The sequence below is a fragment of the Vombatus ursinus genome, unplaced genomic scaffold, assembly GCF_900497805.2.
Source record: "Vombatus ursinus unplaced genomic scaffold, bare-nosed wombat genome assembly UNPS02014821.1, whole genome shotgun sequence".
Taxonomy (NCBI): Eukaryota; Metazoa; Chordata; class Mammalia; order Diprotodontia; family Vombatidae; genus Vombatus; species Vombatus ursinus.
Window position 1 is genome coordinate 12,735,728 of NW_020954599.1, and position 17,854 is coordinate 12,753,581.

General features: G+C 37.1%; 1 protein-coding gene across 2 annotated transcripts in view; it reads right to left on the reverse strand.

Moving 5' to 3' along the window:
- Positions 1–13,797: 13,797 nt before the first annotated feature.
- The window catches only part of DKK2 (dickkopf WNT signaling pathway inhibitor 2), a 143,346-nt gene continuing 139,289 nt past the window's right edge, over positions 13,798–17,854 (reverse strand). For both annotated transcript variants that reach the window (XM_027837512.1, XM_027837511.1), the window contains exon 4: positions 13,798–16,476. In XM_027837512.1, coding sequence (XP_027693313.1) covers positions 16,226–16,476 — 251 coding nt within the window. In that variant the 3' untranslated portion in view covers positions 13,798–16,225. The remainder of the gene's footprint in view (positions 16,477–17,854) is intronic.

Here is a 17,854-nt window from a genome sequence, read left to right on the forward strand (position 1 = left end):
GTAATTTAGCATTGGTTAATTCATTTTTCCCTCTAATAGAAAAATGAGAGTGAGAACAAAACAGTTTCAACAGAGGAGAGAAGTGGAGAAATAAGGTGTCCTAGCTCTCAGGGATGAGTTTCTTGGCTAAGGAAAAACAGCATATTTCTGATTATTCATTATTTTATCAGCAGTTTCCAGAACTGAATTATTTACCATAATATACAGATATTGGTTGTTGTAAGCAACTTAGAGAGTATCATCTTCCAGTGTTTTCTGAATGCAAAAAATAAAAAAGCAACTCCAAGTTTTCAACATGAACTAACTTCCTTGGAATATTTTAATGACCTCAAAAATGGCAATGGACAAACCTCAGAATTTTTCCCCCAAGATTTAGTTCCTTTCAATTCAGAGGCCCAGAGTAGGATTATAGAGGAATTCTTGCTTTTGTTAATGTCCTTTTACAAAAAACTTTGGTTTCAACTGTTATACTTGGCTCACTTCATCAACAGGTTTTTACTATGTGTCTGCTATGTGCCCACTATGGAGCTAGATGTCATAGTGAGAGTATTATAAGACTTGATCCCTGGTTGGAGAGACAAGACATTGGATAAATAATATGTTGTAATATATCATTTACAGTGAGCTATGGTGCTCATGAGAATACCGTCCAAAGAAGAGAGATCACTGGGGACTTAAAGTACTAAGAAAAAAACACTAGACTAAAAGTCGCTATACTTGGTTTCCAGCATCAATCCTTTTAGAAACTAGCTGTGTGATCATGGAAAACTCTACTGATCCTCTCTTGGCCCATTTTTTCATCTTTAGGAAGATTGGTCTCAATTCGCCTTTTAGCTCTAATATCCATGAATCACCATTTTTGGTTCTTGGCATTTTCTATGGCTGTTTCCCCTGCCTGGCATACTCTCTCTCCTCCTCTCTGCCTTCTGGCTTCCCTGGCTTCCAATTAAAATTCTACCTTCTACAAGAAGTCTTTGCCAACCCTTCTCAATTTTAGTACCTTTCCTCTGTTAATTATTTCCAATTTATCCTGTATGTAGCTTGACTATACATATTTGTTTGCTTTTTGTCTCTATGAGATTGTAAGCTTTAAGACTGAGGATAGGAATTGTCTTTTATCTCTCTTTGCATCCCCAGAACTTAGCACAGTGCTTGGCACATAGTAAGCACTTAATAAATGCTTATTAGTTTATTTTTTGACTACGTGATAAGGGCAAAAAAAGAGATTCAGTTAAAGTTCTGTAAGGATATTTGAAAAGGAAAAGAACATAGGATCTAGGAAGAGTTTTTAAAAGATTATGCAGCCCTATTATTCCCACCCTCACCCCCTTTTACAGATAAGGAACCTGAAATTCAGAGAAGGAAGTGATTTTCCCAAGATCACCCATGAAATTAATAGACGACTTGCATCTCAGAATCACAGGATCTCTGAAGTTTAGAGATAGAGGGTCCTTCAGTAGCCACCTAAAACAACCCAAACATGAAAGGTATCTGTAATAAAACTTAGTGGACAAGAGATGCTCCAGCCTTTGCTTGAATGAGAAAGAAAGCACTATATTCCAAAGCATTGAATTTTTGCATTTGGGCAACTCTAATTATTAGGAAATTTGTGCGTTTTCTGCTTCAAGCCTATTGTTTGTTTGTTTGTTTAATGTGTGGAGGTTCCATGTACAGCTGAGAAAATGGTGTACTCCTTTCTATTCCCATTCAATATTTTGCAGAGGTCTATCATATCTAAATTTTCTAAAATTAAATTCATCAAAAATGTTCTGAATCACTATTGATTAGAGAAATGCAAATCAAAACAACTCTGAGATACCACATCACATCTATCATATTGGCTAACATGACAAAACAGGAAAATGATAAATGTTGGAGAAGATATGGGAAAATTGAAACATTAATGTATTGTTGGTGGAGTTGTGAACTGATCCAATCATTTTGAAGAGCAATTTGGAACTATGCCCAAAGGGCTATAAAAATGTGCATACCCTTTGACCCAGCAATAGCACTTTTGGGGCTGTATCCTAAAGAGATCATAAAAATGGGAAAAGGATCCACATGTCCAAAAATATTTATAGCAGTTCTTTCTGTGGTGGCAAAGAATTGGAAATTAAGGGGATGCCCATCAATTGGGGAATGGCTGAACAAGTTGTGGTATATGAATGTAAAGGAATGCTATTGTGCTGTAAGAAATGATGAGCAAGTGGACATTGGAAAAACCTGAAAAGACTTGTATGGACTGATGCTGAGTGAAGTGAGCAGAACCAGGAGAATGTTGTACACAGTAACAGCCACATTGTGTGATGATTGACTTTGATAGACTAAAGTCTTCTCACCAATGCAAGGATCTAAGACATCTCCAAAAGTCTCATTCTGGAAAATGCAATCCACATCCAGAGAAAGAACAATGGAGTTTGAATGCAGATTGAAGTATACTATTGGCTCTTTTTTTTCTTCTGTTTTGTTTTGTTTCTTATTTCTTGTAGTTCCTCCTATTGGTTCTAATTTTTCTTTACAACATAACTAATGTGAAAATATTTTTAATAGGAATGTATATGTAGATCCTATATTAGACTGCATTCCACCTTAGGGAAGGAGGTGGGAAGGGAGAGGGAGAAAATTTAAAACTCAAGCTTATGGAAGTGATTGTTGAAAACTAAAAATAAATTAATTAATAAAAAATAAAATAAAAAGATTCTTTAACCATCAAAAAACTAAATTCATTTCTTTACTTATTTCTTGTTTATTTTATGGTTAGATTTATCTTGGTCCAAGAGGGGTAAATCAGGGTACTCCACTAGCATAGTTTTATTACCTATTTCCTCCCATTACTCATTTAACTTTTTTTTAAGAATTTGGAAGCTCTGCCATTTGGTGTATATATGTTTACTATTGGTATTAATTCATTGTCTATGATACCTTTTTAGCAAAATGTAGTTTCCTTGATTATCTCTTTTAATTAAGTCTATTTTTTCTTGTCTGAGATCACGATCACTACCCCCTGATCTTTTTACTTTACTGAAACATAATGTATTTGCTACAGCCCCTTATTTTAACTCTGTGTGTGTCTTTCTGTTTGAAATATGTTTCTTGTAGATAATACATTATTGAATTTTGTTTCTAATCCATTTTTCTGTCCTCTTCCATTTTATAGGTGAATTCATTCTATTCACAGTCACAGTTATGTTCTCCAACTGTATATTTCACTATATCCTATTCTTTCTCTTCTATTTATCATTTCTTATTTTTACAATCCCCTCCTCAAAAGTCTGTTTTACTTCAGATGCTGCCTCTCTTAATCTACCCTCCTTCCTATCATACACCTCTTTCTCTTAGCCCCTTCCTCTCCTACTTCTCTCCTGGGTAAGATAAATTTCTACCAAACTATTTGGGGGTATAGTCTTCCCTCCCTGATTCAGTTGAGGGAAAGCTTCAAGCACTACCTGCTCCTCCTTATTCCCCCCTCCATTCTAAAACCTCTTCCTTGTACATTTCTATGTGAGATAATTTCTCCCATTCTTCTCCCTTCCCTTTTCTTCCATTGAATCCCTCTTTCTCACCCTTCCATTCTTTTTTCTGGAATCATCCTGTCATAACAGATTCATACCTATGCACACTGTCTAAGTAAGCTTCTTCTAACTGCCCTAATGATGATAAAGTTCTTAGGGGTCATATGTATTATCTTCCCATGTAAATACTTTAATGTTATTAAGTTCCCTATGATTTATCTTTCATGTTTACGTTTTTATGCTTCTTTTGATTCGTGCATTTAAATGCCAGATTTTCTATTTATCTCTGGTCTTTTCATAAAGAATGCTTTAATTTCGTAAAATTGCTTTAATGAAATTGATTTCATTAAAAAGTTAAATTACGTTCATTAAATATCCACTTTCCCCCCTGTAGGATTATACTCAGTTTTGTTGGGTAGGTTATACTTGGCTGTAATCCTAGATCCTTTGCCTTCCAGAATATTATTAACCCAAGCTATCCATTACCTTAAAGTGGTAGCTTTATCTTGTATGATACTGACTTTGGTTCCACTGTATATGAATTATTTTTTTCTGTCTGCTTGCAGTATTTTCTCCTTTATGTGGGAGAGCTGGATTTTGGCAATGATATTACTAAGAGTGTTTTTTTTTTTTTATGGAGAGGGGGAATCTTAGAAGGTGATCAAGATTCTTTCAATTTCTACTTTGCCCTCTAATTCTAAGATATCTGGGCAGTTTTCCTTTGGAATATGATGTTGAGGTTTTTTTTTTTTAATTATGGCTTTCAAGTAGTTCAATGAGTATTAAATTATTTCTCCTTGATCTATTTCCCAGGTCAATTGTTTTTCTTAAGAAATATTATAAATTTTCTTCATTTTTTTCAAAATCCTTTTGATTTGGTTTTATTGTTTATTGATTTCTCATTGAGTCATTAGCTTCCACTTGACCAATTCTGATTTATAAGAAATTATTTTCTTAAATATTTTGTACCTCCTTTGCCATTTGGCCAATTCTGATTTTTTTGTAGTTATTTTCTTCAGTATTTTTTCTCTGCCTATTTTACCAAGCTGCTAATTCTCTTTTCATAATTTTCTTGCATTGTTCTCATTCTTTTCCTAATTTTTCCTCTGCCACTGTTATTTGATTTTTTGAATTATTTTTTGTTCTTTCAAAATCTCTTTGATTAGCTCTTCTAGAGCTTCTTGTTGGTTTTATATCCAATCTGCATTTTTCTTCTGAAACTTTACTTGTAGATATTTTGAAGTCATTGTCTTCTGAGTTTGTGTCTTGAGCTTCTGTTTCACCCTAGTACTTTTTATGGTCAGGTTTTCTATTGTTGTTATTTACTCATTTTCCCAAGCTATTTCTTGACTTTGAACTTTATGTTAGAATAGGATTTTTGTGATCTCTGTGGATGGAGTGGGGTAGATATCTAGCCTAAATATGTGTCTCTTATGAGCTTCTACTGCTTTTATAGCTCAGTGAGTACCTAAAAGTTTTTTAGTACTTCCAAAGTGATGTGATCCAGGGAGAGGTCTGGTCACTGCCCTCCTCATCTTTGCTCTAGTTTTTATATATGCAGGGTTGCTGCTTCCTCACAATAGCAATTGTTTCTCTCTACTCTGGACCTGCAATATAGAAATGGGCAACAGATGAACAAGCTGCCAAACTACACCTGATCTTGGGCCCAGTCCTAGCACAGGGGACCCCTAAAATCTCTTTCTGATCAACTTTTCAGGCCCCTTACTGTCACTTGGTCACTTGGTTCCTAGGGCCACTTCTGCAACACCCAGCTCCTGGCCAGCCCCCACCCCAGTGTCTGTAGTCCTCTCTGTCCTCATAAGCTGTCCTGCACTGCAAAAATGACTCACCGTGACTTTTCATTATCCTAATCAGAATTTGGTTTGATGTGATTTTTTTTTAAGTTGTTTAGAAGGGTATGTTGGGAGAACTTGGCAAAAAATTCTCACTTCACTCTACCATCCTGATCCCACTCTCTGACATGAAACCTAAACTGGCTACTTTGTAACTACCACCTATTGTTCCAGGTCCAACAGAATGAGTCTAACCTCTTTTTCCCATGACAGCCCTTCAAAGACTTCAAGACAAATGGCACATCTTCCCTGAAACAATTCTTCTCCAGGTTAAATGCCTCCCATTCCTTCTGCCTGTGAAACCTAGATCTCCATAGTCAATACCTTTTCTGCTACCTCACACCCCTTCTTTCAGCTGAGGAGATACTGAAAGGCTTCCTGAAAAAAGTGAGACCTGCACTCAGCCTTGAGGGAAGAGAAAGATTTCAACAGGTAGACAGGAGGGAGTGTTTTCAAGACACGATGTTTTGGCTATATGAATGCACAAAGACAAGATAGGACAGGACAGTCAGAAACAGCTATACATCTATTTATTTTTGGAGGGGTGGTGGTACACAGAATGCCTGAAGGGGAGTAGTATAACATAAGGCTGTAGAAGTAGAATATGGAATAAGGTAAATGAGGGTCAAACTAAAGAGAAATCCAAGATAGGTATCTATAGGTTGCTTGGGGAATGACATGGGCTGGATAGTTGTAAATCGTATTGATCCCTCCACAGAGATGAAATCTCATCTGGAAGTCTGGATCTACACAAGAAATACCTATCTACATAAGAGAAACAGAGGTGAAAATAACTTTCAGTGGACAACCACTCACATGTCTCCAGGGATATACAAGTGGGAGCCAAGTCTCTGTGTGGTAGAAAGGATAAACTATGGGGCTTGGGTTACTTAAGTAACTGGAGGGAGTGGAGTTCAATGTGTGGTACTTCTTAATGGGCCAGATTGATTCATTCACCCATCCCTAATTAAATTTTGCTTGCATTTCTAACAAGTCTTGTGTGGTTAGTAGTTCCAAAGGGAGGAGGAGGAGTGATTGTTCATTCTGTTTATTTCTAAAAATCTTTTGTATGCATGTGTGTGAGGTTTCTATGCTTTTTCTCCCCTTTTCATTGAAAAGAATACAACAATCTTGGAAGAGATTTTGGAAAAGAGTTACAAGTACATGTTAATGGAAAAGAAATATTTGTACAGAGAAAATTCAAGGTTGTTTGAAAATAATGGCTTTGTAATTCTTTGTTGATTTTTTTCATGTTCATGATGATATATGCAGACTTTATAAGTGCACTTTCCCTGATTAAGAGCCCCCATTACTCTAATTAAAATAACACATCTGGTTTTAATACTTCATAATAACTGACTGCTATACCCCCTAATCCCAGCTCTGGAGTAAATTTCACAATCTGAACAATAAGATATAGAGGTCATACGATATTCCTGAACTGGCTGCTGCAGTCTATGGATGTGTTGATGGGTCAGAGAGGGGAGAGAAAAGAAACAAGGCAGACAGAGGGAAGGAAGAAGAAAAGAAAGGAGGAGATGATGAAGGATGCAGCAGGGCCTAGTGGATAGAGCTCTGGACAAGAAGGCTGGTTCAAATTCCAATACTAACACCCATCAGATGTATGATCATGAGTATGACACGTAACCTCTGAGCCTCAGTTTCTTCATCTATAGAGTGGGGATAATGGTAACCAATTTTCAAGGTGGTTGTGAGGATCAAATGAGATATTGTATCTAATGTGCTTTGGCAAACCTTGAAGTTTTATAGAAATGTGAACAATGATGATGATTTTGAGTTGGAAGGAAACTTTAGGCCATCAAGTCTAAGCTCTTGTTTTACAGATGAAGAAACTGAGGCCCAGAGAGGCAAAGTGACTTGCCCAAATAATAATAATAGCTAGCATTTATATAACACTTTAAAGTTTTCCAAACACTTTACATACAATAACTTGTTTGATCTTCACCACAACCCTTGGAGGTAGGTGCTGTTATTATCCCCATTTTGCAGATGAGGGAAGTGAGGCAGATGGAGTATAAGTGATGTACTCATAGCCACACCTCTAGAACGTATCTGAGACTGGATTTGAACTCAGATCTTCTTGACTCTAGCTCCAATGCTCTAACCACTGTGCAAGCTAGCTTCCTAGCTTCACACAGTTAGCAAACATTGGAGAAAGGATTCAAACTGAAGCTCTCTAATGCCATAGCTATTTCACCTTCCATTGTAGCATGGCTGATTGGGTTATTGAATTGAGAATCTGGGCATCCCTGGGCATCTATAAGCTTGCGTATGTATATATGAAAGGACAGAGTGTCTAAGTCAAGTGACTGTGTTCTGCAGCCTAGATCACTGAATCTGGGAGTCAGAGAACCTACCTAGTTTCAAATCTTTCCTCTGTCAGTATCTGTGTGACTTTGGGCAAATCACCTGACCTTTCTGGGTCTCGGTTGCTCCACTGTAAAAGTGAAAGGAATTGACTAAATAGTCTCTGAAATCCCCACCAGGTCTAGAATGACAATGCTGCCTTGGGCTGCTACAGGTGATCAGTGAAACAAAGGAGATATGAAAAAGCACTTTCCAGGCTGTGTCATTTCACTGAAATTCATCCCAAAACTTAAAGAATGTTTCTATTTACCTAAGTCCTCTACTGGCTTGTCATTGACTCAGTGACAATCTCATTTTCCTTAACTGGTTTTTCCCCCTTTAGACACTTTTTCTTATTATTTCATTTGAAGGAGAAAATGTAACATTCACTTCTCAAAATTCTCTTTCACATCCTTGAGAAGCCCACATTGCTTAACCAAATTGAAAAAGAAACAAACAAAACCAAACCCTTCTAAGCCTCTCCATTTTTCTCTGTGTGCTTTTTTAAGTTCTCAGTTTATGGGTTACAGTGAGAATCCAGCATCTCACTGAAACTGCAGAGTTTCCTAGGCTACACTTCCCAAACTAATGAGAAACATGGTGAGCATATAAAGCTATAAAGGGGGGAACCTGACCCAGGGGTGAAACCACAGGTGTGAATTTGCAGTATATTACTTTTAGTCCTGGCTGAACCGCTGTGACCCTGACAAGTCAGTTTCCTATTCTGGGTCTCTATCTTTAAGAAGGGATGATTGGGGATAAAGATCACTTATATTTGTATAGGATAGACTTTATACATGTGTCTGGCAACTAAAGTGTGGTATACTTTGAAAACTAGCTTCATAATAGCAGAATTAGCTAATGGATAGAACATGTAGCTCATGTTCAATTGCTTATTTTTAAAAATTATAGCCTCAATATCTGTCCCTCCACTGAACTGTTTCCTGTAAAAAAGAAAAAGTGAATCAAAACTGATGGACAAAAATGACCATTATCAAATAGTGTGTACAACAATACTTTCCCCTATCCCTCTTTCCTGAATCCCATTCCCTTTACTGAGAGCAGGGTAAACGTAATCATTTATTCTCTGATCATTGTAATTAATCTGATTCTTGGGCTAAATAAAAGCAAAGCCATATAGTCCATAATGGTAGAAAGTGTTGACTTTAAGTGTAGAGGCTCTTGTTTCAATATTCCCCCGCACGACTTAACCTCTGTAGATGTCATCTTTGTTTGTTTATTTTTTTTTAATCACTAAAATGAAGGGGTGATAATAAATGGACTTTAAGGCTGTTTCCACTCTGATAATCCTATGAAAACTATAGCTTTGTTTTCTAAGTGAAAAATTAATTAAATGACCTTATAACTTCTGGACTCTGTGGTATAGTGGAAAGAATGCTGGATCTGAATTCAGAAGAACTGGGTTCATATCCTTGCTCTGCCATTTACATCTTGTAAGACCTTGGGTAAGTCACTTCAACTCTTGGATCTCAGTTTCATAGTTTATAAAATGAGAAGGTTGAACTAGATAAATTGTAAGGTCCCTTCCAACTCTAAGCCTATGATCCTACAATCAAAACACCTTCAGGAAATATGCAGGACCATGAGCCATTTCAGTGGTGACTGAGGTCTGCTGGTGACTCTATATACTAAAGACATATATTCTTCTCTAAATGCCATTTGGAAGAGGAATATTCAAGGGGAGCCCACTGTCACTCACTTTTCCTCCTGTGTAATGTTAAACTCTTCATCCATATTTCAGATATTTTCTAGTGTCAAATGCTGGAGATGGTAGTTTGTCCTCTGAAATGACAGCAGCAGAGTCTAGTAAAAAGCTCTTGGTCTTGGGCTGAAGCATCAAGGGTGAGTTACCCAAGCCTTCTTCCCCACTCCCCATGCACATAGGAAGAAGTAATTCAATGGAATAGAATGGGGCAGAACAGTACTTAACAGGGTAGATTATTAGAGTTGTCTGACCTTAGAAAGCAACAAATCTAATTTCCTTATTTTACAGATGAGGAAACTGAGAGGCCACGAGATGAAGTCACTTGCCTTAGGTCACACAGTGGGTAAATGGAAGAGCTTGAATTAGAACCCATATCATCTTCCTCAGTATAATGGAGCTACTTGATCAAATATGGCCTAATGAACAGAGCTCTGCAAATGGAGAATATTGGATTCTTATTTTCTCTGTCAAAGTTTTTAGGCAAATCCCTTACCCTTCCTATGGTTTGCTTTCCTGAATATTGGACCTTCTGATATCAAAGGTTGTTGATGGGGAAAAGTAAAATAATATATGTGAGAGCACTTTCAAATAGAGTAAAATCAAATTCAAAATTACTGCTATTGTTATTAATATTATTATTTTATCCAGTGGAATTGACACTCTGTAGAAACTTTTTGAATAGGGTAGGTAGGCACTTTATCTTCCCGAAGAAAGGGAGACAGGGAGCCAAACTGAGTTACAATTCGGACTGAATTTCTTTGGTACCAACAAGGATTTATTTCTCTGGGATTTCCTTAAGACCAACTAGTTTTAACCCAACCCTATCCCCTTCTGAAAAAGCTCCCTTTGCTTGGCCTATTTCAAGCCTACATTGACCAGATGTTGCATTCTTGCAAACCAAATGCTTTTTTTAAAAAAAAGGAATTCTACATAGTGCCCACCTCCTTCCCCTCTTCCCAGCCTCCCTGGATTCCCTTGATCAACACCATTTCTTTTCCTTCTTTTTTGTAAATCTTCCCCCTCCCCCCAACCTATTCTTAACATTGAGTGAGCTTTTCCTGTGCTTGTTTTTCAATGTTAATTAACAAATACCAATTCTCTTCTGTAACATTAAGACAGAATTTGGAGAAACTTTATACTCATTAAGGAAACAAATCCCACACACTTTCCAGCTGTCTCCACCTCTTTGATTATAAGGGACTTTTTGCATAGCATTCCCACATTTCTCCACACCCAACATTTGGTTTTAAAGGTCCCAGCCCAGTACTTGTGAGTTTACCCTCCACCCCCACCTCTGAGCAATATTCAAGATCCCCTTAAAAAAAAGGTTTAAGTGAAGTTTCAATATAGGTTCCTCTTAGGCATCATAAAAGGCAGCATTGCCACATTTGGAGCTTGGGAAGTTAAAAGACATGTGTTAAACAGCTTGAACCTTACTACATGAGTCTCAAAGATACTGCTGTGAATTTACAATTATCTAAATCTGATTTAACCATGGCCTAAAATGGGGCCAAAGAATGAGTGACTATTTCACATAGACAAGAAGACAGCTGGGAGGAGCAAGGTAAGGTAGGAAAACGGAACCTAGAAACCTGATTCGCACTTTGTTAGGTCTATAGCAAAAGCTGAAGACACTAAAAAAAAAAATAACAACCTAGCTAATCTGATGTCCTCCATCTGTTCATAGCCCTTTGAGGCTGACCAGCTATTAAATGTATAATAATGACTGGAGTAACAGGTGCAGGGGAATGGGAAGGTGTGGAGCCAATAAAACAACTCTGTGGCATCTTGCAGAAGTGCTGACCCCCAGCAAGTTTTAAAAATTGTGCCCGGCCAGCATTCATGACATATGTGTGGGAGGCACGATGGCAAGTGGATTTCTTGTGGCAAATGATCAATTACTTTCATACTTATATTCTTCTAGAATTCCCAATTAGTTTCTGACATAATAACTTAAGGCAAGAATTAGAGAGAGATGACTTTGGCAAATTACCCTGTCAATGCCATTCATTTGTTTGATGTCAGTTGGAACCCTTGTCTGAGTAACACTTGTGTTAAAATAATTCCCCATATCCACTGCTGTGACTCTATCATTCTCATCTTTACAAACTTCCTTTGGCTCTCCATTGCCATCTGTATCAAATTTAAACTTCTCATTTTCATGTTGAAGTTTTTCCACTGTAACTCACCCTATGTCTAAAGCACCTGCCAACTCTCTCTTGCTCCCCATGTCAGTCACCGAGCTCTTATCTTTCCCCTTCTCTTTTCCTCCACCATTCTGTCATTCCCATTTAGCTTGTTCATCCTTCTATCTTATTCCACTTCTTTGGGGGGGGCGGTAATCCCTTTTTTTCTCCAACGCTGTGTCAGATTTCAAGTTAGGAGATCTGGTTTTGAATTATCGCCTTGTCAGCAACTTTGAATTCCAGTTTCCTTTTGCCAAAAATAGAGATAATAATACCTACTTCACAGGGTGCCATGAGAAATGTACCTTGTAGACTTTAAAGTATTCCACATACATCAGCCAATATTTATTCCATATTATGCACCATCATTATCCATTCATTTCTTGATCCTTTTTTTCTTTTTGGAATCTTTTCCTGGTCTATAAACCTAATTGATATGAGACTAATAAATGGAAATTCATAATTACGTTCTTTTTATTCTGGGTAATCCACTTGGTATTCTCATGAGGAGAAATCTTTTCTTAGATAAAAGTTATCTTACCATATCTTGCACATTTTTTTCCATTGATACTTCAAATGAAAATAATAGATTGAGTATTGGCTGGGATATCAGAGAGCATATAATAAAATCCTCCCATTTCACAGATGAGGAAATTGAAAGGCAGAGAGGTTGAATGATTTGCCCAAGATAATACAAGTAGTAAGCTACAGAGATAGGATTTGAGCCCAGATTCTTTGACTCTTGAACCAATGCTCTTTCCTCTGTACCATGATGCTTCATTGAATTCTTCTCCTAATTCTCTTTCTACAAATATAAATCATCATCATCATCATCATCATCATCATCATCATCATCATCATTTTCTATCCAGGGAGGTAATGCCAGAGCAAAGGTTGATACATACATTTCATCAGTATGGGAGGCATGCCAGACTCTGGCCACTCCCCTCTTTGAGGGTGTCCTTTGCTCTTAATGAGAAATGGATAGCAGGAAGATTTGTCACCACTCATACAAAAGAGAATCTATGGTTAGCATTCTGATGAACTAGGAACTAGGGGAAACCAGCCTGAATAAATAGAATCATCTGTGACAACCACATGAAAACCAAAGGGCATTGATCTATGGGGCTGGGAGTATAAATATTTTAAACCTGTAATTTCATCAGTATAAGGAACTCTTAGTGTGGAAACTCCCTCCATCCATGGAGATCAATAACTCATGGGGCACTTAGTAGTAAATTGACTCGCTGTCATGGTCATATAGCTAGTATAGTTAGTATGCCTCATTGAATTCTTCTCTTAAAAATATATTCTCTTGACACAAATGTAAATTATCATCACCAGGTCTTCCCAACTCTGAGACTAGTGCTCCTTGTTTTATATAATGCTATCTGTCATGGACCTTTCTCAATATAGACAACTCTAAAGGGCAATGGAGCTGTCTTCCAATGAGCATTTCTCTAGCCAATGAGGAAGTAGCTTGCTGAAGCTCTCTTGTCAGCTGATTTTTTTTTTTTTTGCCGTCAGTTTGTTCACTCAGCTCTCTCAAAGCTGATTTTTCTACACCCAGTCAAATTTTCCATTGCCGTTTTGTAAAGTAACACCTTTCTTTACACAAATATGACCCTCGATCTCCTTTGCACCGCCAGGATTATACAACAAACCCCATAAGCATGTCAACACTCTTCTCCAATTTGCTAAAGTTTAGCTTAGAGAAGGGAATATGACAGCTGTCTTCAAATACCTGTCAGACTGCCACATAGAAGACAGGTCAGACTTCTTGTCTGTTGCTGCTTGACTGAGACAGAGCAAGCATCGATGGGAAGAAACCAGAAGGAGACACATTTTAGCTTAGGACAATGAAGAAAATTCTTGCCATTGGCCGCTGTCCAACAGTAGAAGGGATAGCCTTAGACGATAATGAATTCCTGGTTATTCATTGAAGTGAAGATGTTATAGCCGTCACAGCAAACACTATAAACAGGAGACCTGCACCTGAGCAGGAAGTTAGACTTAAAAGACCTCCAAAATCTCAACCAACTCCGAGATCCTGTGAAAGTTCTTTCTTTAATCAAAACAAATATCAATGTGGATGTGGTATTTGAAAAAGAGAAATTTAATATATTTAATCTTATTTATACATTTCCCCTAAATTACAAAGTCAACAGGCTGCAAATATATTCTGCTACAAAGCTTTCTGTAAGAAATATCTCTATAAGAAAATACATCTCATTAAACATTCCCTGTAAATAAATTACTTCAAATAATCATTTTGAAGGGTTAGGGTAGAGCAGACACAAGGGAAGTCATGCAGAAGCCAGCATATAAATGTAATTGATGCATAGGAAATGTTTCATGGAAATGTTACATTTTTTTCACTTCTCCAAACTCACAGAAGCCTATTTGTACACACTCGGAATCCTACTTACATAGATTGGCAAATAGTCTATAACTTTTTTTTTTAATCAGACATGTGGGGAACACTTGTAAATCTTAATCATTCTATTTAAGTGTGGGTGGGAGATTAGATTCCCAACTGATATGCAGGCTCAGTTCCAACATCTCATGAAAAAAAATTGAGTTTGAGTCAGCAGGTGGGGATCAGACAGTTCAGAGAGAAGTAATTAAGAGGTGACTGTGGATCTACAAATAGGAAAGTCAAAAGCTGTTTTTAAAAGCATTTTCTTCCTTCTTTTTATACTCTAGCAATGTTTAGAATGAAACCCTAAAACAGGGAGAAGATAACCTTAGAGATTTCAGAAATAAGAACATCAGTAGATTAATAGTGTGGTTGATTTATCTCCATGGAGAATGAAAAGCACAACCTACTTATTTCATAATATAAATTGCTAGAGAGAAAAGTTCACAAAGAAATGATAATGGTGATATCTACCATATCAAGAAAGTTGCATTATACACTAGAATGTAACTCTGATGCTGTCCTTGGTGGGGTTTTGACATGGCACTACCTTGTAATAAAATCCTTTAGGTACTTCAGCAACTAAACCACTTTTTAGTGGTTTAGAGGCCTACGATGCCTCTCCCTCCACTTATAATAAATTCTACTCAGTGGAAAATATCATGGAAAATTGGCATTCTTCATCCACTTGGCTTTTCTGTGTGGATAGTTAGCCCAAATGCTTCCAAGTGATTACAGATTTCATTGAGGAGGCTTTGCAGTACAACAGGACTTGATGCAATCTGCACAAGCACTAGTGAGACTCATATGTCCTACTTTCACATAGGTCATATCTTCATAAAGTCTAATATTTGTGCTAAAAGATGAAAATTCAGCCAATGACTCAGAAATTAGGTTAAACAGCTGGATACTTTCCTGACTGTTTTCCCTTTCCTCCTCTATGCTTTGATATCATGTAAAAACAAGCAAAAACTTTTCCACTTCTTTTCATTAGAAGTGGAAAGTATGTGATAAAGGGTTGGATTGAGGAGATAAATGAATTGGGTTAAAGTTTTTAGAGACTATGGAACTATAGAAAATAGTCTGAGATCCTGAAAGCGTAATTGGTTTTCTTCTCAATTTTACCTATACTACTTTGCATAACTTCAGCTTTTTGCCTGTGAATATATTTGTTGGTCTGAGTCTCTGGAAAATTAAAGAAGTTGATAAGTTTAAAAAGAATTATTTTCTCCTAACCTTACTACCTACCACACTGGGTGAAAAGGATGAAACCTGTATTCTTTAGACCAGTTTCCTTTCTTTCTTTTTTCTTTCTTTCTTTCTTTCTTTGTTTCTTTCTTTCTTCCTTCCTTCCTTTCCTTTAATTTGACAGGTGTAACCTAGCCAGGAAAACCACCCATAAAATAAGAATTGAAATTAGGTGTAATATAACAAGATTCCTTCTAAATCAGGAGTTATTAGTTCTATATAGAAGAAGAAGAAGAAGAAGAAGAAGAAGAAGAAGAAGAAGAAGAAGAAGGAGAAGAAGAAGTTCAGCCATTTTGAAAGTGTTGATTAGAATTTTAATAGCTCTCTTTGGAATAAATTCCCTTCCATCTGACCACGAACAGCATTTTAAATGAAATTATGGGCACTAGATTGTGAATGCAATTCAGACACTACCTGCCTTTCATACCATTTCTCTAGGTCTTGTCATTTTCCAGCATCTGGCATGGTGCCAAAGTGGACTTCAAGAATGGTATTTCATTCTAGTCTGGCTTCATATAGAAATTCAGTTTGTTCATTGTTTCAATAGCCATTAACACCCCCATGGAAACCTATCTTGTGGCACAACCTAAATTCATGGGAAGACACATGATAAATGTCAGTAATTTCCACTTCGTGCTTTTTTTTAATAGCATTTTCACAAATGTTTACATTATTTACATAAACAAGTTTGCATAATGGAAACACTCCAGCACTGGGCATTGGCCAACCATTCCAAACCACTCTGGGGGACTTTGGTAGTTGATTGGTTTCTTTTCCTTTTTTGGTGATCTGTACTCTTATCACAATCCTCATTTCAGCCCTCTTGCTTTGTTACCACCCTTCTTTTCCACCATGCCATAATGCATTAAATACACAAATTCACAGTCTACTAGGGATGTTTTCCTCATTTTGGGTCATATTTTCTGACACACATGGAGTCTGGCTTTGGAGGAGTAGGTGGCATCTTTCCATACTTTGCAAGACAGGCCTTTGGCACAGTCACACCGCTGAAAGATCTCCAAGCCATGAGAGCCCTTCTTACGCTGCTTGGTGCACACCTCACCCTGATGTAGCACTGGTTTGCAAATCTTGGTCCAGAAGTGACGAGCACAGCAAAATCCTTCCATGCAGTCTGATGACCTTAAGCAAGGGTCCCCTTCATGTCCTGAGGTGATAAACGAGACGTGTTACTCCCTAGTTTTGGTAGCAGTTCTTTTAAATCGGGCAGCATGGTACCATGACAAGAACCCTAACTCTGGAGTTTGAGGATTTGGATTCAACTTCCATCTCTGATTCTTTGCTAGCTACATGATCTTGGGCAAGTCACTTAACAGCTATGGACCTCGGTTTCCTCATCTCTAAAAGGAGGAGGTTTAAATAATAGTCTTTAAAATTACTTCCAGCTCCAAATCTAGGATCCTAAAACATTAATAATTTGGAGCCCTCTTAAATATTCTTATGCACAATATTTTCCATATGAATATTGCTGGCTATTTAAATATATTTGGCGTATTTTTTTTCTATCTCTACTCTCAGAAACCCATCACTGTCAGGTTTTGATTACTAAAGGGCTGATAATCCTTTTTGTAAAATATTCAAGTCTCCACCCTATCCCACTCCCACTACTTTTCCATATTGTCTTTATCCTTATCGTTTCCTAATGTCAAGAGTATAAAAATAGTTGAAACACAAACCAGTCAATGTCACGCCTCATTGGAGGCTCTAAGAAAGTGAGATTGGCAAAACTTTGACATTCACAGATAATTCCAAAACCTCATTTCCACATCATTATTTCCATTATTCATATCAGCTCTGTATTTCATAAATAAGGGTGCTACACACCCATCATAAGAAAAAGTTGGAAATATAGGGATGAGGCCAAGGGAATTACTCAGGTCAAGAGGTGCCATCCATTTAATATAATAACTCCCATTTTTATATAGCCTTAAAATTTACAGAGCATTTTTCTCACACCAATTCCATGAAATATAGAGAGTAAATATTATTATTCCCATTTCACAGATGAGAAAGTGAAGCTTAGTTAAATTGCCATTTCCCCTGGTCATAAAGGAAACAAATACCACATATGAGTTTTAAATACAGTTGTCCTGACTCGACCCTTAGCGCTCATTCATACCACACTATAGGAGACCTTACCAGAAGTAAACTGTGCTATGGTATGATTTAGGGACAATTTCCTGATGGACTGAAAATGCTGCCGAATCTTGTTACCTAAGAATGCCACCCTACCCCAAGAAAAGGTTATAATAAATGAAAAATTGGGAAGTTTACTGAAATGGAAAAAAAAAGATGTTATTTAAGTGGTCCTTACTAAGCTTGAAATAAAGGAGAATTGGAGAGCAAGGATGTGATAGGCATTTTTCAGCAATGTTTTGGGGAACCATGGAACATGAGCACTGATTGCTCCAGCATGACCAATTGTTAGTGCATATCATATTGTAAATAAGAAATTAATATTAATAAAATGAGATTAAAATCTTGCCTTTAAAAGTATCAGATGATCTTCATAAACTATCTTCCTA